The following is a 23,454-nucleotide window of genomic DNA, read 5'->3' as shown; positions in this document are numbered from 1 at the left end:
TCATCACGACACGGATTCAGGTCCCCAGGGTTTTTTTCACTGCAAGCTCCCATCCCACATAACTCTCATATGCCTTGGGAGCATCTTGTGCCCTTTCCTTGCCATGATATAAGCAATTATTAATACATTAGTGTTGGGCTGCTGAACCATAATGTCTTTATAGTCAATAGCATTAAGCATTTAATTACCCAGTGGGATGAATCAATGGGCTTCTTTCTTTGCTCTACAATTAAAACCAAGCAGGAGAGATGCAGTGTAATTTTAAGCCTCCTTCCCCGTGCACAGGGAGCTGAGCTGATGGCTTGTAAGGGACAGGAAAGAGAGGACTTTGCCCCAAGAAACCCTGTTCTTGCCTTCCTCTCAGGATGCAGATGTCATGATCACACATTTGCCTGCCTTAATGAGACACCGCTGGGTCATTCAGGACCAAGTTTTAGGTCTGGCAACACTGAACAGTGGGAAAATTATTACTCCACATCTTATTTTTAACTACAGTCATAAAAAGATTGAAAGCAGTGGTTTTAACTTGCAGCCTGCCAGTGGGACATTGCACAGCAAGAGCTGTAAGTGAAAGAGGGTGATGGGCTGATGGGCTGAGGCACAAATAGCCTGAGAGCCACCAAGACTGGGGAAGTACTTTCAGCCCTTATTTTTAATGTCCATTTGATGGAGCTTGCTGCAGAGGCCAGGGCAGGTAGAAATAGCCCAATTGAGCAGAGGAAGCTTCCAGTAGGTACAAGGCTTCACAGTAGGTGAAGGCAAAAAGTGAAGGCAAAGCCCCAGGTCATGCTCCATGGGCCTGTCCCCATCTCACCAACTTTCTCCATCCTGGTGGAGAGAGGCAGGTGCTCCCAGGCTCCCCTCTTACCACCTGAATTGCTCCAAGTATCCTTAGCCTGCCTTCTCTTCTTTATCTCACACCTACAGCAAGTCCTCTTTATTTCAGTCCCACTTGCTTCCCTGACACTGTTTTTTTCTAGGGCTTCATTTATTCCTCCTGCTAAGCATCACTGACTTTCATCCCTGCAGCCCACTGTGTTCTAAACTGCTCATTTCAAGGTGCAGGACATGGGCTGGCATGTGGCCACTCAAATTAAATCTATTTGTCACAGCAAGCCCTGTGTCCACTTCATGGTCATCATTCTCGAGGGCTCTCCTCTTGGCACAGCCAGATGGGTAATGAAGAAAAGACTTAATTAAGGTACCACACAGGCTTGGCTCATTTGATGCCCTGCATTAATCAGGGCCTGGAAGATGTTTTCTCCACTTGCCAGGTATTTGAAGTGAAGAAGAAGGACAAGCCCTGTGTGCCCAGCCCTGCTGGCTGTCCATCCATCAGCTGCTCCATGATGCCTGCTGCTGTGGCTCTGGATGGCAGTGAATGGTAGAGAGCAGCATGATAGGGTGAGGTGGGCACCAGTGGCAGGGGAAGGGGCTTTTCTGGTGGGACATGGGAATGCCTAACAGGTTTTAAGCAGCACCTAGACATAGAATGTATAAATTTGCTTTTTCTTTCAGTTACCTTCACCATGCCATGCCCACATCAGGTCCTGCTTAGACCATGTAGCAGGTAAGCTGTGATGCCAGTGAAGCAAGTCTGGAAAACTTGAAGTCACACTTGGTGGCTTTTCCAGCTTGTTTTTCCTCTCCCTGAGCACCTGGGGGGCTGCTTGGTTGGAGGTCCCTGATAGTTTTTCACATGCTGCAGGTAAAACTTCACCTCTCCCAACTGTGCTTTGCTGCAGCTTTTATCTGGTGGGTACCAAATGTCCGGCTCATCCCACTCCCGTGTCCTGAGGTCTCCAGGGGGAGGTGCAGCAGGCAGGGCAGGGCAGGGTAGGGCAGGGCAGGGCAGGGCAGGGCAGGGCAGGGCAGGGCAGGGCAGGGCAGGATCTCCTGCTCAGCTGCGCCCACGGAGATGTGTTCCGGGGAGCCCGGGGAACCCTTAGAATCCCACTCGGGACAGGTGCTGCAGCCTTTTGTCACCATCTAGTGGAAAGATGAGGCCGTGACGAGGCAGAGGCTGAGCAGAACGCTTGGGGACAGTCACAGCTACAGCCCCTGCGGGGGTGTCCCCATCTTACCTGGCTCCCTCCCAACCATGGGGCACAGGCGGCTGGGGACGGTGTCCCCAACACTGCCAGGCTGGGGAGAAGCACAGGGGTCAAGTCTCTGCTGTGCCAGAAACTGTGAATCCTTGGGCAAATCCCTCCTGGGTTCTCCAATAAACCAATTCAATTCCCTCTGGAATTAGATCAACACCCCCAGGCTGCAGACATGTTCCAAGAGACAGACGTAAAAGCACTTAAAATACATTTACTCCACAAATAAGAGCTGTTAAACCTGCTCTTTGGGGCAAACTTCTTCTCACTGATGCTGCCCTGCAGCTCTCCCTTGGCCCTGGAATTCCTGGCAGTGCTTGTGGAGGAGCAGGGCAGTGTGGGACCACCTTGGGATGTTGTGTGTCCCCAGAGAAAGCCACTCCAGCATCCTGCCCACATGTCTTGACCACAGGTGATCTACAAGGACCATCCCAGCCTAAAATCCAGCATCTGCCTTCCCTGTGGCACCCTGGCCCTCTACAGCCACAGCAGCAACTGCCAGGGTCAGGCTGTATCCAGACCTACTCAGCAGGGCCTGGATGAACAAAGTGCATGGATCAAAGCAGAACTAATTAAGATAATTTCTCCACACACAGGTCCTGCTGCAGTCTCAGAGGTGCCAGAGCTGAGGACAACTTCCCAGTGCTGAGCACACTGCTGGAGAGGAGATGGAGCACAAGTCATGCCAGGATGTCTCCTGCAAGGGCTGGGAACTGAGACCAGGCAGCTGCCAGCCCAGCCCTTTGCTGAGCCCACCACTGGCACTGTTAGCAGACATGTGTAATGTCCCAGCTGCCAAAACTGCCCCTGGCTGAAGCAACAGTTGTCCCCTTCCTGTGTCACACCAGCCATCCTGCAGCATGGAGAGGAACCAAGGCCAGCCCCAGCACTGGCAGCAGAGCTGTGTGAGTAATAACGCAGAACTTTTTTGCTCCGCATGCAGGGATGATGAGGATCCAACAGTTCTTGCTTCAGACAGTTAAAAATTTCTGCCAGGCTTCTACATCCTCTCTCCATCACCCTGCATCCCCACAGGCAATGCCCTGAGCACCTGGAGGTGGCTTCTGCACCACATGGCAGGACATGAAGCAGGCATTGCTGTGTGACCTGCAGAGCCCTGCTGCCCTACACAAAGGTTTCCCCAGGTGGGATCCCCATCTGCCTGTGTATGTGACCAGTGCTGGGACACGGGCAGTGTCCTCTGCTGTCCCAACACCCTCCCTGTACCAGCTGATGGTGGCAGTCCCTGCAGTCCCCATCATCTTACTCCAGGAGAGGCTGACTAATCCCATCACTTCTCCCTGGCTGAAAGCCCTCAGCTATGTCTCTGCCTGCCTGGAAACTGCCTTTCCTCACTCAACAAACAGAGAAGACACTAGGACAGCCTAGGAGCCAGGTATGTTGCCTCACCCACTGTGTGTCCATTGCTTTCTGGTGGCACTGAGCAACCCAGGACTGTCCCATGAAGGCCACCAGGGCCCTGCAGGGCTGCATTCATTGAGAAACTGTTTTGTGCTTTTTATTATTATTATTTATTTTAAGGCTCCCTAGGATCTGTGTTCCCCAACTTAGGGGCTTCTCTCCAGCAGACCTCAGGACAAACAGCAATAGTTCCCTGTGCCTGAGTCAGGGGCCCCTTGGAACTGGCAGAGAGACTGGAAACCCAGTTTGAAATGGGAGAGGATGTAAGGGAGCAGTGAAGCTCCAGCTATAGAGGTCCTTGGGGAACACTATGTCAGGACAAGTGGGAAGGCACTCTCAGCCCTGCCAGCATAGGGCAAGTTAAACAGAGGTGCTGCATTCTGCCCTGGGGTCATTCCCACCCTAACTTTATAGCCACTGGGGTGAAACTTGACAGGGAGAAAGTTGATGTCTTTTTTCAATGAGTGAGCTCAAAAGCATCCACCAGGCAAGTACAGGCAGATTTCTTCTCCAGCATTAAGCATTTCTCCCTACTGGGAGCCAGCGCAGGGCAGGAGCTGCAGGGTGCTCCTGTGCCAACTGCAACCTCAGCAGCTGCACAGCGACCAGGGATGCTTCGAGATGCCCCAGGGAGCTGCTTAGTGCCTCCCAGGGGTCGGGGAGGGGGGACGGCAGAGGCAGCGGTGGGGACGCTCCATGCCAAGGTCAAAGAGGCAGAAGCGTGCTCAGGCCGAGTTCAGTCCCCGGAGCTGAGCTGATGCACAGCCGGCCTGGGAAGCCATCCTGGTGGTCCTTCACAGCGGCTGCCATGGTGGCCACTGTCCCCAGGACCACCCTCACGGCCCTGGAATCCCCAGATTCTCTCCCAACCCCGAGGACTCCCGCCTTGGTCTCCGGACCCTCCCCAGCCTTGGGACTCACGGATCCCCCGTCTGGCCCAGAGACGGCTGGACCCCCTGCCCCGCTCCAGCATCCCCGAACCCTCCTCCCGACTCCGACACCCCCGGAAACCCGCGTACAGCCCCCGAACAACCCCCAGTCCCAAACGCCAGGACCCCCCGCCCGGGATCGGGACCCCCGGGCACCCTCCCCGTCCCATCCCGCCTCCCCCACGTGGCCCTCTGACCGCCACGTGCGCTCCCGCGGCCCCGGCCACGCCCCCCTCCCTCAGCCCCTCCGCCCAATCAGGGCGCAAGCGCCGAGCTGCCGCCCTCTCATTGGCTGAAGCCGATTCCGGGCTGGCGGGCGGTGCGTCCCCTCGCTCTCGCCCCCCACCGCACCGGACTCGCTCTCGCCGGCGGCTGTAACGCGCTTTCCCGTTGGCTGATCGCAAAGCGCCGCTGATTGGCGAAGGGTCTCGGGGGGCGGGGGCAGCGATTGGCCGGTCGGAGCAGCGAGCGCGGTGATTGGGTGAGGCGGGGGCGGAGGGGGCGGGGCGAAGCGGAGGGCAAGGCAAGCGAGCGGAAGGGGCCTGCGATCGCTCTTTCCTTTCAGTCCCCGGTCCGGGTTGCCAGCGCATCGCCGCCGCTCCCACCGACCGCCCGGGGCCCGATCCGCACCTCGCCGCTACCCCGCCGGAGGTGCCCACCCTTTTCTTGAGACAACTCGGCCGCCGCCCCTGTGCTGCGAGCCACCGCCGCCATCATGGTGAAGATCGCCAAGGTGAGGGCGGCAGGCGGGGCGACGCTGAGGCGGCGGGCGGGAAGCGAGCATCGGCCGCCATGCTGGGGCGGGCGGACGGAGATGCGGGGGAGGATGGGGGGGAAAGAAGAGGGAAGGGGGATCCTGGCCGCCTTCCCGCCGCTGTCTCCTCGGGGCGCTCGGCGGTGTGCAGGCCTCCCTGGGAAGATGGCGGCGAGGGGAGGGGCCGGGCCGGGCGGTGGGAGCCTTTTGGGACCCTGGATCGTCCCGTTCCCGACTGCGTTGCCGCCGGAGGGGGAGCGGGGCGGGGGAGAGGGAAGGGGCGCGGGGGGGGGCGGTGTCCGCGGTGCCTGTGAGGGGGCGCGCGCGGGGTGGGAGGCAGCGCCGCGTGCGAGCGCGCGGGCCGGGAGGGGGAGCGGGAGCGGGTGGGCGGGGCTACGCGGCCACGTGGTGCTCCGGGGAGATCGAGCACGTGGGAGCGCGCGGTGCCCCCCGCCCGTCCCGGGGGTCCCGGTGGGAGCGGGAGGGGAGGGGGGGGCAGCACCACCTCCCCGGACCCAAACAGACCCTTCCCCCCCCCCTTCCCGAGCAATCCCTTCGCCGGGCCCCGCACAGCCAACCCGGCGGAGGGTTTGGGGCGGCCCCGTGATGGGGACAATTGTCCGCCGGTAGCAGCGCTGGCGGGGTCGGGGGGATTCGGAGCCTTAAATGTGGTGCTTGCTTCCCGGCAGGGAAATAAAAGGCTGCCTAACAGCTGTCTCTCTCTTTCAGACTCCCAAGAATCAGATGAAACAGAAAAAAATGGCTCCTCCTCCCAAAAAGGTTGAGGAGAGCGAGGAAGAAGAGTCCTCTGAGCTAGAGGAAAGCAGCGGAGAGGAGGTGATGAGGCTGGGAATGAAGTCAAAAGTGTGCACGTGTTGTGAAAGTGTCATGGGGGTTGGAGGGCACAAAGAAAGTGGCCCTTAATGAACAATTAGCATCTGTTAGCTTGGCTGACAAACAGGCTTGCAAATGAGGAAAGCAGTGTGGGTAAAACCAGCTGATAGTTTAAGTCTGTACTTGAAATATTTGGAAGGACTGCTGGGATATTATAGCTGTTGCTAGTAGTGGTGAGCAAGTGGATGAATAATGATTCCAGTGGAGCATCAGCAGTGAGTTATTTATCACACAGTATTATACAAAACTGAAAATTTCAGGCTGCTGAATGCTACTTGAGGTCACTGCTCTTGCTTCCGGATGCTCTGATTTTCCATGAGGGATTTGTTAAAATTGTGGGTTATCTTACTGTGAACTTTACAGTTACTTAATAACTTGGTGACTTTAACAGTTAATTTTAAGTCTGTCAGAAGAATATGCTTTAGGTTGCAGTTGCCTGATATGGAAGTCATAGTAGTTTTAAGAGGCTGCACAAGAGTTTTACATTGATGTGTATTGCAGATGATCCCTCAGAAGAAACAACAAAAAGTAGCAGTCACACCAGCCAAGAAGGCAGCTACCCCTGCAAAAAAGGCTGCCACTCCTGCCAAAAAGGCAATTACCCCTGCCAAGAAACCTGTGGTCACTCCTGCTAAAAAGGCTGTTGTTCCATCACCTAAAAAGGCTGCTGTCCTAACCAAAGGAGCAAAAAATGGGAAGAATGCCAAGAAAGAAGAGAGTGAGGAGGAGGAGGAGGATGATGAGGAAGATGAGGATGATGAAGATGAGGAGGAATCTGGTAAATGACTTGAAAGATGTGTCCATCCTTGTATGAGTTGACTGAAGCTGTTCCAGTCAAGTTGTTGCATTTGAGTACCTTTGGAATTGAAAAATTAGTATGATTAAATAGTCTGGATGGGGATTTGTTGACTAAAAGGCCCACTAAAGTGAGGAAGGAAATTTGGGGAACTGGTGAATGGTGGAGGAGAATTCAGGCTGCAGCTGCATTACACACAGCATATGAAATATCATCGAGTTTCCTAAACCTTTTTTTTTTTTTGATCTTTGCAAAAATCTTGTGGGGAAAAAAAAAATGAACTTTACTGTGGTAATTTATATGCTATAAATTTCATAGAATGTCAGGTTGGAAGAGACCTCAAGGATCATTTGGTCCAACCCTTCTAATGTTATTGTTTATCTGTATGCCTTGGCCACCCTATCAAGATGAGACTTAAAACTTTCCAAATGTATAGTTTATCTAATCCATATAGTGAAGTCAAGTACTTTGTAGTAAGGCTAAAGGCTAAATAAACATTTGCTGTACTGTTGTTGCAGATGAGGATGAGGAACCACCAATGCCTGTGAAGCCTGCGGCCAAAAAGCCTGCAGCAGTACCAGCCAAAAAGCCTGCAGTTGTGATAGCAAAGCAGGAATCTGAAGAAGAGGACGATGAGGAGGATGAGGAGGATGAAGATGATGATGGTATGTGGGATTTAGCAGAACAACATCTGATTCTTTAAAAAAATTAGAAGATGTTGAACTAATAAATGCCTATAGGGAACTGAAAAGATTAATGGGAATGATGCAGAGTGTGTGATGCAGCTGATTTTAACTTACCAGTGTCCATCAGGTGTGGTTGAGGAGGTGTTAATTTCCCTAGTGCTGGTAAAACTTCTTTTTAGTCTTGGGGTATTGGTTTTTAAACCATTAAACCTTGAGGAAAGGGCAGCTTTTATAAGCCCTAATTATAGTAAATTTGCCTTTAGAGAACATTCAGTCTTCACAAGTTACAAAGAACACTATTTCACCTTGAGTTTTTCTGTTCTTAGTTTCAAAAGGAGCTTAATCTTGAATGTGTCTGAAATCTTGTGCTCATCTTGTTTCAGAGTCTGAAGATGAAGCCATGGACACAACCCCTGTTCAGGTGAAGAAAACTACTCCAGCAAAGGCTGCACCAGTGAAAGCTAAGGCAGAATCTGAAGATGAGGAAGATGAAGAAGATGACGAGGAAGATGAGGACGAAGAGGAGGAGGATGAAGATGATGCCGAGGAGGAAAGTGAGGACGAAAGTAAGTGTCAATGTTTTTATGACCATAACTCTCCAATTGGAAAGAGGCCTGAGCAGAAAGTATTGCATATGACTGGTATAAAGATTAATCCTCTTCTATAGATCCAGTGTAGGAAACGTAGTTCTGTACTATTATTTCAGTGCTGGTTTTGGTTTTTTATTACAGAACCTGTCAAGGAAGCACCTGGAAAGAGGAAGAAAGAAATGGCCAATAAAAGTGCACCAGAGGCCAAGAAAAAGAAAACAGAGGGTAGGTGTGGGGTCATCAAATGACACGTGTTGGGTGAGACACAGCTGAAGGGACAGGATGCTGAGTGATGACTTTTGTTTTTTCCCCCTGCACAGATGATGATTATCAGGGACTTAATACTGAAGTGTGATGTCACTTCTAAGCAGAAACTGATGTGCTAAAGCTGTTTGGAATCTGGCTTCCAGTCTTTTAACTGCCTTATAAAAACAAATTTCTTATCTTTTCAGCTAAGGGACCCACTTCAGCCTTCTCTGTCTTTGTGGGAAATTTGTCCCCCAACAAGGAGTTTGAAGAACTGAAGACTGGCATCAGAGAATTCTTCGGGAAGAAGAACATAGAGATTTTAGATGTCAGAATTGGTTCTTCCAAGTGAGTTCCTCAGTAGGATTTTGCTGTTTGGTGGGAATTTGTGTAGCGAGATGTAGCTGTGCTGATTGCCTTCAAGATGCCAGGATGGTTGCTTTGATAGGCACGGTACTGATAAGGGTATAGTACTGGGTGGCTTGCAGCTTTTTCAGATGGATCTCACTGGAAGGAGTCCTTTTGCTTCAGTACAGAGCTGATGTTCTCTACTGTTGTGCTGGCTGTGGGCCAGTCAGCATTTATTGCATTAAAGCTTTGACTTGGGCAGTGGGGACCTCTCTGTTTCTGGGTTTCTGTTTGTGTTACCTGCTGGAAGAGATGGATCAGCTTAAATGCTTGTGTTACTTTTCTTGCAGGCGATTTGGCTATGTAGACTTCTCATCTGCTGAAGATTTGGATAAAGCTCTCCAGATGAATGGAAAGAAATTAATGGGTTCTGAAATCAAACTGGAAAAAGCAAAGAGCAAGGAAACAATGAAAGAAAACAAGAAAGGTATGTGAATGCCTGTACACACCAAAGAAGACCTGACATAACTGGGCCTTGCAGTGTTAATGGTGGCTGCTATTCTGCTCTTTTAAGGCAGATCTTTGTTTTGGCTCAAATGCTAATATATGGATAGGCAAGTTCAGACTAGTGTATCAGAAAACATAATCCAAACAACAAGTGCATATTGGGGGATCTGAGGAGAAATGTAGCTCTTCCTGAAGCTTTAGGATGGGGTTAAGTACAGCAGTGCCCTAATTAACTGTCATAATACAGCTATTATGATGGTTAATTAGGCTGTCGGACTTCACTTTTTCAGCCTCGGAAAATTTAAATGCCTATTGTAGCTTACTTTCTGCTGGATCAGCTCACTCTGGTTCTGAGTGAACAGGCAGGGTAGCTAAAGGGATTTTTTAGCTGGTAATGTGAAAGTAGCTTTTTTTTTTCCCTTTGCAGAGAGAGATGCTAGAACACTCTTTGTGAAGAACCTGCCCTACCGCATAACTGAAGATGAAATCAGAGAGGTGTTTGAAAACGCAACAGAAGTCCGAATAGTAATGAACAAGGAGGGGAACAGCAAAGGGTATGTCACTGAGGACTGCTGGGTGTTGGCTTTTCCTCAGGCTCTTGCCATATTTTGATAAAATTCATGTCCTTAATGTACCTTTAAGGGATCTGCTGCATTAGGTGTACTAAAAATAAGAGTTTTTGAAGCATTCCCCTATCAATTTAGTCTTTACTGAAAGAAGGCATTTTTTATGTTCTGTTCTGTGCTGTAGGATGGCCTATATTGAATTTAAAACAGAAGCTGAAGCAAATAAAGCTCTGGAGGAGAAGCGGGGCACAGAGATTGATGGTCGTACCATGGTCATTGACTTCACTGGTGAGAAGAGCCATCAAGATCATCAGAAAGGTACTTTTTCTTATCAATAATGTGCATGAAAATTATATTTAGGATCTAGTTCCACTTGTTTCAGAAGTTTTCAGGATGGACAACTCAAAGCACTGGAGGAAAATCATAAAATATCAGGGAAGAACCTGTTGCCTAACGTGTGCTCCGAATCCCCTCTGTGTCCTGTGTCTCCACTGAATGTTTTGGAGAACTGGAAAGAGGAGGCAACTAGTCTAGGTGACCAAACAGTGTTGCACTTTGCCTTGTCCTTCACCTTGAAGTGAGGAGGGAACAACTGCACTGACTAAGAGGAGTATGTGCCTAGAGGAAGAGGGAGCTCTCCTCCAAACATGAACTTACAGTGCTCTTTTTTTCTCTATAGGAGGTGGAGAGTCAAAGACCCTAATTGTCAACAATCTTTCATATGCTGCTTCAGAAGAGACTCTCCAAGAATTGTTTAAGAAAGCTTCGTCCATCAAGATGCCACAGAACAACCAGGGCAGGCCTAAAGGGTACGTTGTGCCTTTTTCCTCACTCCTGAGTTGGAATTGCAAATGACTTTGCTCCACGGATCCTGTGTGCTCTCATGCTGACTGATATCTTCTCCAAATAGGTATGCATTTGTAGAATTTCCCACAGCTGAGGATGCCAAAGAGGCATTGAATTCCTGTAACAATACAGAGATTGAAGGCAGGCCCATCAGACTGGAGTTCAGTGCACCAGCGTGGCAGAAAGGAACCATGAATGCAAGAGGAGGATTTAATCGTAAGTGTTCCATAGTTGATCATCTGATCCTGAAACAGCTATGGCAGGAGTGTGCCATTCATGCAAACTCAGGGCACCTTGGAAAAAAAGAGTGTGCCTGTGGAGTAAAAGACTGGCATCATAAGCAAGCGTGCTGGATATGATGACTGATTATCTGAAATGCTGATGAAACTATTATCGAAGTCCTCTAGATAGTCAAGTGCTGATCCAGCAGTGTCTGTCCAGTTAATATCCTTATTAATAGTATGGAAGCATCCAGTTAAAGAAAAAAAATAGGGGAAAGAGAAAAAATTATTTTGAACAGTGTCAGGTGTGCTAATGGAGATAGCTTGGCATCGGGTTCTAACTGCAGACCTGAAAAAGTATTTAAGAGCTTTAAGTGTCTGAACTGTTTCTTACACCTTAGATTTAGGAGCCAATAGCCTGGATGCAATGTGAAGAAGCTAATGGTTCCCTTGCTCATACTCTGAATCTGATTCTCTCTTTTCACAGAACAAAGCAAAACATTGTTTGTCAGAGGCCTCTCTGAGGATACTACAGAGGAAACGCTAAGGGAATCATTTGAAGGCTCAATAAGTGCTAGAATAGTCACAGACAGAGACACTGGATCATCTAAAGGGTATGTTAAATGTCACCTGGGGTTATTTCAATTGCTACAAAGCACCTCACATTAAGCACTTCATACAGTGCAGGGTGTTTAATGCTGGCAAGGAGGATTCTTTAAAGCTACATTATATGGGACCAGAGAACAAGGTTGCAGCTTTGGGTGTGTTCATAGAGGGCAGCCCGTGCTCACTTCTCAATGAGCTCCTTCCTGCCAACAAATCCATGGCAGCTGATGGATTCGCACGAGAAGAATATCAACTGTTCAGTACTGGCAAACTCACAATGTGCTCCATCAGTTGTGATGAGCCACTGCTGTTCTACAAACAACAGTCTCCTGGTTCCCCTGTGGCTGGTTGCAGGTGTTCTTTCTGAAGGGGTGGTTGCTATCGAGTACCTGCAGGTGGTGCTACAGCTCCTGGAGTTTGATTCTTTCTCTTACTGGTTTCCTAGGTTTGGGTTTGTGGACTTCAGCTCCCCAGAAGATGCCAAAGCAGCTAAAGAAGCCATGGAGGATGGAGAGATAGATGGAAACAAAGTGATCCTTGATTTTGCCAAACCAAAGGGTGAATTTCAGCGTGGTGGTGGATTTGGCGGTGGATTTGGTGGTCGTGGTGGCAGAGGTGGAGGCCGAGGAGGAAGAGGTGGATTTGGTGGTCGTGGTGGTGGCAGAGGATTTGGAGGTAAGAAGAGACAAATGATGCTGTTCTAAGGGGGCTTCCTGCTAAGGCATTCTTAGGATTGGTGTGGTGCCACCAGAAAGCACCTGATAGGAATCAGGATGGGTTTGGAAGGGCAGTGGTACCTGTAACTCTGCTTCTTGACCTAATTTTCCTTCTAGGTAGAGGAGGTGGCTTCCGAGGAGGCAGAGGAGGAGGTGGAGATCACAAGCCACAAGGGAAGAAGATAAAGTTTGAATAAAGTTCCTCTCTCCTTTCCCTTCTGCTCTCTGAGACTATCTGAAAGGACTCCGGGGGTTTTTATTCTCCTTTTCTCTTGGCGGAGCCTTCGGAGGACATTCCAAGATGCAAAGCAGTACTGTGAGCCACTTGGAAGATACAATTTTCATTTCAAGGAAGAGAGAGCAAGCCATTTTGACTGCTTGCTTATTCAAAGAACTTTTTAAAAAACAAAAAAAGTGATAGATGTGGGAATTTACCCCTTGTCTGTGAGTTGTCTTGAATTTATAATGTTTTACCCATGTACAAAATTTTTTTTTCCTATAAACTTCTGTAGCATTTTTGCTGTAAAAATGCAGAATGTTTTATCATTTGTGCTTCAGCACCCTGTCTTGGACAGATTAAAGGACCTAAACTGGTTCGTGTAACTTCTGTACCACTGAATGAAGCAGGGCTGTGACAAATAGTCTTGAGCTGCCTTCTCTTAAGGTCATGAACATCACTGGCAGCAGCAAGTGTCCTGTTCTGCTCTAACCTGCTTCAGTCCCCAGCAGTGTACGTGTGCTGTGCTTGGAGTGCTTGCAGGAAGGACGAAGGGAGAGGAATGCAATGGCTGAGGGGTTAATCCCTGTGTCCACAACCATATTTTTTACTGAAGATGTATGTAATGTTGCATGCTAGCCAATTGCTTTTTTATTTTTTTTATTCTAACAATTGAGTAAATCAGGTCTTGTACTAAGGCCCTGCAGCTCAATCACACTCTTAGAGATGTGCCTCCTGTGCTTCATTCCAAATTGTCTCCTCTTCACTCATCCCTTAGCCTGAAGCAAACACATTGAAATGCAAGGTAAGTTCCAGACTAGGTGTCCTGACTGAACCCATGTCTTGTGATGTTACTGCAGCTTGGTGTAAGGATGGTTGCCTCCACTAGAGAGGGAATGAAAGGGGTAGAGGCCTCAGTAGTTAGTAGCCTCTTGTTCAAGCCAGGTGCTTGGCTGGTATCCTGCAATTGCAGTTGTCGGGCAGTGCTGCTGTTGAGTGACTGTTGCATGTGGCTGCAGAAGGGAGGGGGCAAATAAGAGAGCAGCTGCTCTTCTGATTTAATTTGGGCAGTGTTGGCTGCAGGACACTAGCTCAGCACCAAGTTACCCTGGGCACAGGTATGTGCAGGCTCAAATGTGAAGTGCCTGTGCTCTGCCACACTGTCCTCTGGGTTGTTGCTTCCCAGTCAGTGGGCAAATGACCATAAGCCTTGGCTTGTGTATGGTATCCACACTGAATACTTTGTTTCCATGCAAAACCCTTGCAGCCTTGCAGATGGTCATGTCATAGAATCATGTTAGTTGGACAATGCCTTTAACATCAAGTCTGAGTATTAACCTAGCGCTGGTAAATGCTAAATGATGGCTCTGGGCATCCCTATCTACATGTCTTAAATTTTAAATGCCTTCAGGGAGGGTGACTCCTGTGGGCAGCCTGTCACAGTGCTTGACAAACCTTTCTGTGAATAAATCCTTCCTAATAATCCAACAAGAGGCTCCCCGGTACCCCTCCAATCTGTTTCCTCTTGTCCTATCATTTTAGAGACCGAAGATGATGTCTTTGGTCAGTATTTTCCAAACAATAAACATAGTTCCCTCAGAGGTTCCCCATAGGATTTTTCTCCAGCCCCTTCACCAGCTTCACCTCCTCTGTTTGGACATGCTTCAGCACTTTGATGTCCTTAGAGTAAGGGGCTCAAAACAATAGTTGAGGTGGGGCCTCTGGGCTGAGTACAGGGGCACAGTCACCTCTTCAGTCCTGGCTGTGTTATTGCAGATTAGAGCCAGGATGCAGTTGGCCTTCTTGACCACCTGGCCACACTGCTGGCCCATGCTTAGCCTGCTACGGGTCATCTTTTTCCACCAGGTAGATTCCCAACCTCACTTCCACAGGCTTACAGTATTCCAGGGGTCTGTTGAGACCCAAGTGGGGGACCTGGCACTTTGCCTTGTTGAACTTTGTCAGCTCTGCTTGTGCATTCCCAACACGCAGCCCTGGAAGAGGAAGGGGTTCCCCAAGGGTAAAATCTTTACTTAACCAGTGGACGAGTGCCTGCTTGTGGCTTGAGGGTGCTGCTGCTTCACCTGGAGGGGGTCTGGGTGTCCTTCCCTCCAGCCCGTTAACCATCAGCCATTTTAGAGCCAGCGACCGAGCCCCGCCGGCAAATGGTCGGAGGGCGGCGGCGATGCCGACCGCGGGAGGGCAGCACCCGCCCACCTTCCGCCTTCCCGGAGGGGAGAGCGGGCCCCGCCGGACCGGACCCAGAGCGGGTGGGGCTTCGCGGTCTCCTCGCCGCCTTGAGAGGGGGGTGATGGTCTGCGAAAAGCCCGCAGGGCTTGGGAGTACCTCCTTGAATGTGAAGGAGACTGAACAAGGGGATGTGGGGACTGCGGCATCCTCCTCATCTCCCCAGCCTTTTTCACCGAAGCATGGAGCCTGCTCCCATTCTGGAGCCCTGGCTGGAGTGTTCTCTCTCTCTGCTTCCCTGTGGAGGAGTCCCACAGCAGGAGGAGACAGCCCTGGGTCACATCGGAGAGGGAAAGGGCAAGAGTAGCCACACCTGGGATAACTCATCATTTGCCTTTTGTCCCCACACGTGAAATTTTTGGTGCCCCAGGGAAGGTTGCCTCGGAGGGAGGTGGCCCATCCTGCCGAGTCCAGCATGTCCTACTCCCATTTGCTGGCTTTTCCACTCATGTCACCATTGCCCCAACACCGAGGTGTGCCTTACCCATGGTGTTCCTCCCCTGCACTCCAGCCAGGTTCAGACCTGATGTGGGTTGGTCCCTGCAGACGTGGCTTCCACTGCTCTGGGTTCTGCTGACCTATGATGATCCCATTGTTCAATGGCCACAGGAAGTGTGGTGGTGATTTGGTTGGGGGAGAAAAGGCAGTGAGCACTGTCCTGCCATGGAGAGGGTGACAGGGACAGTGAGGTGGTGATCTCCTGCACTGCACGGAGAGGAGATTGTTTAACAGAACAGGTGAGTTTCCAAACATGCTGGGACTGCTCTTTGCAGGAGGGTGAGGTAAGGAGCTCCTTGCTGCAGGACACTAAAACAGGCTGAAGCTCTAACTGGAAGAATGCATGGAAGAGAGAAATTATCCACCAGCCCTTGTTTAATACCACGCCAGGCTCTGTGGGCAGCCATGCCAAGCTGGAACAGGGCTGCCACAGCCCCAGGTGCTCGCTCTAAGCAGCAGTTTTGTCACTGACCATTACCAGGTCTCAACCCCCCCCTTGCAATGATACAAGGTGAGCACTAGGCTATGGTTCTTTTTCTTCTCCTTCTTTTAACTTTTATTTATAAACTAGAATATTCACCAAATCTACAAGGTTTCTCTGTACAGGTCCCACCAGGTGAAGAACAACACTGAGAGATTTCTGCACGCAGCCCTGGCTCACCATATGGAGTGCTACAGAGAGCGAGAGCCATCCCTGCGTGTAGGATAAATATACAGACCAATGTACTGTACCTGCCATAAATTACAGAGGTGTTATTTTGGAAACTATTTCTGAACTCGCTCCTGTTGGAAGGAGGGAGGGAGTGGGAAAGCAAAGGAGTGCTGTGTGCTGCCTGAGCCCAACAGGCACTGAAAATGCCCTCAGGGCTCTGCCCGGGGACCCGGCCCTGATGGGTGCATTGTCAATCAAATTTCACAGTATCTGCTTACCCCAGTAGCAATGGCTGAGCCCAGGGCAGCAACAGGCTCTTTCTCTTCCTCCTCTTCAAAGCTGCAGCTCCTCTGAGCAGAAGGGAGGCATTTGCTGAGAAGTGGTGTGGCTTGGCATGAGGATGCCTTCTTTTGGCTGGCTTATTCCCTTTTTTTCATTTGTTTTCTAACCTGGGGAACATACAGACTCAGAGCAAATGAAACGGGCCCATTTCCAAGACACATTAAGAAAAGGGAAGGAAAAAAAAGGCACTGCACAGGGGGACCTTTGAGGTAGATGACATTTTTTCCTTTCAATGTCTGGCACCAGAGAGGGGGAGAGAGAGAGAGAGAGAGAGACCGCGCACATGTGCCTGTTTCACTGTGCACTATCAGGGCTGTGCCCATGGCTCTATATGTCCCCTGTGTGTGGGGACAGCAGGGTGTGTGAGCACTGTGCAGGGGGTCATCTGCATGTGCAGAGCCTGTGCCTGGGAGCACCCATGCACACACGTGGCTTTGCACCTGCCTGTGGCTTTGCCCACGCATGCAGTCAGTGGCTGGAAGCATCTGTGGCCCCGTGTGTGGCCACATGTCTCTCCGTGTCAGGGATTCTCCATCACAGCAGCTGGCTCAGGGATCCTCCTGAAAGCTTCAGTATCCCTTTCAGCCCAAAACAAAAAGAGCCATGTCTCATGATACCATGCTTCTGGGCCTTATCCTGTAGACTAAATACTGCAACTACCTTGAGAGGAGCAGATGTTCTTCACCTTGGCCCTTTGGATCCTGCTCTGTGTACTGGGAAACCACTGACACTCTCCAACCCACCCCAGAGCACCATATTCACTGCAAAATTGGGGCCAAGCCCAAAGCAGCCACACAGAGGGTCTTTGGGGATTGATGTCCCCCTCTGAGGTTACACCCACCAGAGCAGCCCTGCTGCAAGGAGAGCCCCCACCACCCAAATCAGGGGCCTGGGTGTGATGAGTCCATGGGCCACTCCAGCTGCTGGGGTCAACCATGTTTCTCTGCTTCTTCCTTGGCCACAGGCAATAGTAGCTGCCTCATCCCTTCCCTTTCCTGCCAGGAGGAACAAATCCCTGAGGAATTTCATCCGGGTGCATTCCTCCAAGTGCATGCACATGGAGGCCAGGAGAGGGGCTGGGGAGCCGAGCACAGCCTGGCCTGGCACTGGAAGCCACTGTCATCTGGGACCCTCTGTTGGGGACTAAGACCCAGATGCCCTCAACTGCCTGGCTGAAACTCTGCAGCCCTAATGGGGGCTTGGAGCTGGAGGGGGAGGGCTGTCTGGCCTTGGAGGAGAGTCCCTTTGCCCAGGTGAGCAGTGCTGAAACAAAGCAGACTTGGGCAGGGGTGAACTTAATGTACTCAGGGTCATTGTCACTAAATCCTTGCACAGAGGAGAAATTTGAGATAACAAATAAAATCCCCTTGATTTCTGAATCCTAGGGGGCTCACATACTTTTAAACTGCTCAGCTCCCTTTGAAGGGGGTTTCCCAGACCCCAAATATCTCCAAAAACTGATACCTATGCTACATCCCTCCCTGCCTACCCCCACCCTGCAATTCCAGTGGAGATGGTACCTAAAGAAGAGCACAAACCTCTCTGCCCTCTCTCTCTCTCTCTCTCTCTCCATTTTGTGCTAGATTTGTTAGTTTGTTGGGTTTTTTTCTGTCTTCTTTTTCAGCAACCCCCAACCCAGCTGGAGATAAGTGAACCACATTACAGTACAGGAACAAACACTAATGCAAACCCTGCCCATGAGCGCTATGTCTCTGCCTTCCTCGCCCCAGAGGGAGCTGCCCCCAAAGAACTTGTGTGCCACCAGCAGAGGCTCACCCCACCCCAGAGCAAGGATTGGTCCCAGCCCTTCCAGTTCCATCTCTCCAGAGAGACTGAAGCTAAAGGACATTGAGTTTTCTTGAGCATGTCAAGTTACTATGGACTAAGTCCCACATTTGGAGCAACTCTGGAGGCAGCAGTTTATGAACCACCAACATGCTCCGGAAAAAACATGGCTCCTTGTTCATCTTGCTGTTCTTGTTTTTCACAATGCCAAATGTTTTGAAGCCCTCGTGCCCGACAGGTGATACTTTAAGGACCTCCAAGCACATCCCTAGGAAGACATCATCAATGGGATACAGCTCCAGTGTCTCCGAGGTCCTGTGCAGCTTCTTGGCCAGGGATCCATCCATAATGAAGCCCCCACCTCCTGCATAGGGTGGGTAGCTGTTTTTGTTGTAGAGTGCACTGGGAATGTAGTACTTGTTCTCCTTCTTCCGGATCGGTTTGGCCTTATAGAGGACATCCCCCACAAAGAGGTCCTCTCCCTCCTTCTTATCCTCCAAGAACTCCAGGATGTTGCTAGGACTCACAAACACATCATCATCACCTTTGAAGATGAAACGGACGTTGTCACAGTAGATGTTCAGCCACTTCAGGAAATGGACCTCTTTGAGGGTGAGATTGAAGAAGCTGTCCAGGAAATCCCACTGCAAGATGTCCCCATAGATGTGGTTCTCATAATCCAGCAGTTTCTGGTAGTTAGCTCTCTCCTCTTCTTTGGAGGCCGTGCCCAGCAAGAACAGTGTCCTGATCCTCTTGCCATCCACCTCCTTCTCCTGGCCCCAGGTCCTCCGGATGGCCTCGCGGCGGTCATGCTGTGTGATGATGGACTTGACCACAATGAGCAGGTAGACATCTCTGCTGCACTTCTCGGGGTGGTTGATCAGCATGGGGAAGTAGCGGCAGTGCCGGTAGAGCAGGAACTGCTGGAAGTTGGGCTCCAGACCTTTGAACCAATCCACCTTGCTGAAGTTCTGGTTGGCTGAGCAGTTGGTAGTGGTGACATCCCAGGATTTTGCTTGTTTTGCTGTAATGCTTTCCTCCTCCTTCAGAGGACCTTTCTCCTTCTTGCTCTTCCAGAAAGTGCTGGTGATGGAGAAGGCATTGTCTCTCTTCTGTGTTTTCAGGGGCTCTGGAGGGGGCAGCTCTTTCTGCTGCTGGCCCTGCATGAACTGGCTGGGGGCCATACCCCGTTGCAGCACCGTCACCGTGATCACCAGCAAGAAGGAAAGGCAAACAGTTTTGTAGATGGTCTTCTTCCTAAAGGGACAAGATGGGGTGGGGGGTTAAGAAAAAGAAACTGCAGGCTATAAGAGGCTTGTCTGTACAAATACCTCCTGGGAGATCATGGGATGCTCATAATCTGTGTCCCATCACTTTTTGATGGGCAGCTGCCTCCCCTGCCGGCTTTTCCACAGTTAAAACGGGGGGGGGGGGGGGGAGAGGAGAAGGAACTGTCTGTTCTGCCCATCTGCACCACATTGCCCCCAAGCACCCGTCCCCCCTCCACTGCTGGCACATCTGCACCAATTTCCTCTTGCCTCCATCCTGCTTGCTCCAGCTGCCTCAGGACATCATATGTGCAAATAGGGATGGCAGCTGGGCTCCATGTGCCTACCAGGATCCAGTGGCAGCCTTGACCCTGGCTGCTCCTACATGGAGGGGACACACTTGGTGCTCAGTGGCCTCTGGAGCCCCATTCCCTGCCTGCAGCCTTACCTTGGCTGGGGAGCCAGAGAAGGTGCATGTGACACCCATTTCACAGCTCCCCTACACCCATCCTCTTGGTGACAGAAGCATGTCCCAGCTCATGTGACACCAACTGGAGACAGCCCCTTGGCCTCCTGCTCCCTGTTGAGAGCCAGAAAGATCCAAGGTCATCTCTACCAAACAGATGGGACCTTCACTTTGGGATAGTCTAGAGAAGGAGCTTGGTGCTGAAATCTGAAACATTAAACCAAAGTAATTTCCAGTCTAAAAAAATTTTAAAAAGCTTTGAAATGCTCCTGGCCCTGGGGACTGGATTGTTATCAGTGCTGCCAGGAAGCTTCTGGGGTTTTGGGACACAGGCTGCACCAAAGCACCTGCTTGATGGGGCACTCTGGTGCCCCTCAGGCTCCCCATGGCAGTGGAGAGCATTATGTTAGGGGATTCTGGCCACTCTAAAACACAGGAGTCCCCTCAATGGCAAACAGGAGAACCAGGAGCTTCCGTGAGCTCCTGGCTGTAGCTTCACCCTCAAGTACAAAGCACTTTTCAGCCCTGTGTTTATGTGGGAAAACTGTGATCACTAGCATGGACTGTGAGAGCCAGCGTGGAAATAAGTAATTACGGGTAAATGGATAGATATTCCCTGTCCAGTTTTATATGTGGCCACTCATCCAAGACTGATGAGGGAGCAGTCCTGATTAGATCTCACCATTCCCTTAACCCTCTCCAGCCCTGGCAACACAGCTCTGAGCTTATTCTTAGGAACTCTTTGGTCCAATACAGTGGCACCTTTAACCCCCGCACAGCCAAAGCCATGTTTAAAACCTCTTCATCAGTACCTGGCACTGCAGTAGAAATAAACCTGGCCACCCCTGTGCAGCGACCCCAGTTATCCCGGTCCCATCCTGACACCCCAAGCCTGGCTCTTACCCCATACCACCTTACCCCATCCTATCCCAGCCTCTCCCACCTCATCTTTGCACTCCCCATCACCCCAAGGACAACAGATGATAACACGCCCAGCCAGAAGGATTGGCCATATGTTTCCCAGAAACCATGGGCAGGTAATTACTGAAATAACTGTAAAAAATTTGCATAGGTACAGCTGTCACCAGCTGGGACAGATGGCCCCACCCTTGGCCCTGCCCACCATAGACAGGAGCTGCATGGGGCCACTCTCCTCTCTTTACCCTCCTTAGGTCACTGCTGTTGATTTCAGATGGGGAAGCAGACACTGAAATCAACAGACACTGCCCTGAGGGTGAGGGGAGAATTCTGTCCTTTGTAAAGAGGTGGAGGATTGGGTAGCCTGGGTACATCTGGGTATGTCAGTGAGTTGTTCCACAACATCACAGAAACTTACACCTCCCTGTAGTGAACATGGGTTCCCAGTTCTCACTGGTGCAAAGTGCAATTTTTGCTTTGTTACAAAAATCCATCTGGGACTTTTCCTGTAGGTCTGACTGCACAAACTGTGGGGGCACCACCTGATCCAGCAGGAGCTGTGAGCCCCGTGCCTTCTGCCCCACAGATACCCTGTCCCTCCAGTGGCAGGAAAGCAATGGGGACTGATGGGATCCTGAGCCACAACCGTAAGCAAATGCCACACCAACAAAAGGATTTTGCGGGGCAGAAGAGTGACAAGATGCATGCACGGGTCCCTCCTGATCTCGACTATTTCTGTTGTGTGGTCACCTCATCTGGGATTTGCTCTCTGAAGACCCCAAGAGCCACCACGTCACAGGAGGCAAAGGTGCTTCAGAGTCACTGCCATCACCGAGAAATCACCCTACTGAGCCCCAGCGTCCTGCTCCGGGGCACAAAGCCCAGCCTGTCCCCGGCAGCGTCCCCAAGAGCCTGGGACATGCAGCTCTGCGGGGTGCAGGAGGGCAGCAACCCCTGCCCATCCCGGCGGGGCTCCCACCGGTGGCAGCAGGGTCCGGCTGCCCCAACCGCGGGTTTCGGTGCCACCGGGAGAGCGTGGAAAGGTCCCAACCAGCTCCCCCCCCTCTTCCCTTTTCTCCACCAGGAAAATCTCAAAAGCCTCCCTGTGAGAAGGCCACGACACCGCCGGCGGCGGCCCGGGAGGTTAAATTTAAACCCCCAAATTAGAGGTAGGCAGTTTCCCTTTCAGGTGGTGATGCTGTGGGGCAGGCGAGGCCCCAGGAGACGGAGGCTGTCCATTCCCGGTCCCCGGAGAGGAACACAGCCACTTTTGATCTGCATGAAAACCTCTTTGATCGGCCAGAGCTATCTATTTATTTGGATTTTTCTGGCCCCTCAATTAGATCCAGTCACGGAGCCGGCCGAGGCACCACCAGCATAGAGCCCTTTCTGTTGACTGTGCCAAGGGCTTGGGAGAAGGCATCTCATCTAGGAGCAGGTGCTGGGCAGAAAGCACCAAAAATCTGCAAAAGCAGCTCGCTCCGGCTGGGTGCAAGCACCACGCAGAGTCCCAAGTCACGACAGTTGTCCCAAGTCCCGGAATGTCCGGGAACACGTTCCCTTTTAATATAAGATGTCCGGTTTAATTACGAGGCGGTAAAATCTCAGGGCTGGGGGACAGGCAGGGGCAGAAACCTTGGATTCGTCCCTCCCCCCATTCACACAGACAGTGGGCATCTGCCCCACCCGGGCTATAGCTGCCGTAGGACAGGGTCCCCACGGGACAGATCGGGCTGCCCCTAGGCCCCACCGTACAAACCATGCTTTCGCAGGGAAGAGCTGGGAAGAGCATTCCTAGACAAGCAGAGGTGCTCTCACCGCTAGCCCCTGCCCGCTAATCCCATCCCGGATCCCGCCGGGCCGGAGCTCCGGTGCGCCGGAGCCCAGGATGTGGCAAAGGTTGTGCTGGGAGCGGACACCCAGGGAACCTTGCCGGGGGTACCCCAGCCTAGGGGAGGTGGGGGAGGACCCTCCTTAGTGCTCTCTGAAAAGCCGGGGCGGAGGATCGCGTCACTCCTGGGACGGGGACGGATAGACACAGAGGACAGACTCCGTCTTTTGTCCCATCCCCATCAGCAGCCTGCCCAAGTTGCCCTTTCCCTGCCAGCCGCTCCTGCGGCTCACCTCGGGAGGGAACCGATGGGATGGGGACAAGGAGACACCTCGCGGGAGGAACCCGGTGGGATGGGGACCTGGAAGGTCCTGGGATGAGACTGGAAGGGGACTGGGAGAGCCCTTCAAAATCTATCAAGAAAGCGGGTCCCGCCACTCGGTGGGAAGGGGACCTGGCAGCCCCGTTGGCTCCAGGACGGCGGTGCCGGGAGGTGAGAACGGAGGGCAGGGGAGGCTCAGTCGGAGAAGGAACGGGGCTGGGGCTCCCCGGCGGTCACTTACCACTGGAACATGCTGGGAGTAGGACGAGACGGCCACTCCACTGCTGGCCGGGGCTGCCCGCGATCCGGGCGCTTCTCCCTGCCCTCTTCCTCTTCCTCCTCCTCTTTTTTTTTTTTTTTTTTTTTTCCCTACTTTTCCCCTTTTCCCTCCCCTCGTTCTTCGAGGTGGAGCCAAGAGAGGGATGGCAGAGCAGGTAGGTTAACTCTTGCCCTCCCCCTCCGCTCCCCCCTCCCCCCCAAGCCACACCAGCAGGCAGAGCCCTCCACAGTGCGGGCAGGGGAAGAGTTTTGAAGGTGAAACCCCACATTCCCCCCGAGGACTCTCCTCGTAGCTGATGGGAGTCCTCTGTACCCCAGACCCAGTGGGCTGGTCTCTGAGGTGTCTTAGATTTGCCCCACAGATGTTAATTGCAAAGGATCCTAGTTATGGGAAGAAGAC

The 23,454-nt window shown here is 51.6% G+C and overlaps 2 protein-coding genes and 3 non-coding genes across 6 annotated transcripts; 4 read left to right on the top strand and 1 right to left on the bottom strand.

Moving 5' to 3' along the window:
• Nucleotides 1-4,941: 4,941 nt before the first annotated feature.
• On the top strand, nt 4,942-13,140 carry NCL (nucleolin). 2 transcript variants are annotated; one of them, XM_030455856.1, is made up of 15 exons: nt 4,942-5,186; nt 5,937-6,044; nt 6,603-6,879; nt 7,416-7,562; nt 7,967-8,149; nt 8,315-8,398; nt 8,626-8,767; nt 9,118-9,254; nt 9,702-9,828; nt 10,025-10,158; nt 10,520-10,649; nt 10,751-10,902; nt 11,395-11,521; nt 11,959-12,188; nt 12,347-13,140. In XM_030455856.1, exons 1-15 carry the CDS (start codon nt 5,169-5,171, stop codon nt 12,424-12,426), a joined length of 2,076 nt encoding a protein of 691 aa, XP_030311716.1. In that variant the 5' UTR covers nt 4,942-5,168; the 3' UTR covers nt 12,427-13,140. The 2 variants fall into 2 exon arrangements, with proteins under 2 accessions (XP_030311716.1, XP_030311717.1); XM_030455857.1 differs by having other exon boundaries at nt 4,965-5,186; nt 7,416-7,559; nt 8,315-8,400; nt 8,625-8,767.
• Nucleotides 8,487-8,556, top strand: LOC115598802. Its single transcript, XR_003987934.1, has one exon. It is a non-coding gene; the product is annotated as a small nucleolar RNA SNORD82 (small nucleolar RNA).
• Nucleotides 11,037-11,113, top strand: LOC115598789. The gene has a single exon (XR_003987921.1). It is a non-coding gene; the product is annotated as a small nucleolar RNA SNORD20 (small nucleolar RNA).
• Nucleotides 11,696-11,833, top strand: LOC115598800. Its single transcript, XR_003987932.1, has one exon. It is a non-coding gene; the product is annotated as a small nucleolar RNA SNORA75 (small nucleolar RNA).
• Nucleotides 13,141-17,801: 4,661 nt separating the features above from the next.
• B3GNT7 (UDP-GlcNAc:betaGal beta-1,3-N-acetylglucosaminyltransferase 7) lies at nt 17,802-23,093 on the bottom strand. The gene is made up of 2 exons (XM_030455872.1): nt 23,017-23,093; nt 17,802-19,227 (listed from the first exon to the last, which is right to left on the bottom strand). Exons 1-2 carry the CDS (start codon nt 23,025-23,027, stop codon nt 18,024-18,026), a joined length of 1,215 nt encoding a protein of 404 aa, XP_030311732.1. The 5' UTR covers nt 23,028-23,093; the 3' UTR covers nt 17,802-18,023.
• Nucleotides 23,094-23,454: the final 361 nt, after the last annotated feature.

This window comes from Calypte anna, chromosome 9, assembly GCF_003957555.1.
Source record: "Calypte anna isolate BGI_N300 chromosome 9, bCalAnn1_v1.p, whole genome shotgun sequence".
NCBI classification, from domain to species: domain Eukaryota; kingdom Metazoa; phylum Chordata; class Aves; order Apodiformes; family Trochilidae; genus Calypte; species Calypte anna.
The sequence above is the reverse complement of the archived record's forward strand: the minus strand, read 5'-3'. Positions and strand labels throughout refer to the sequence as shown.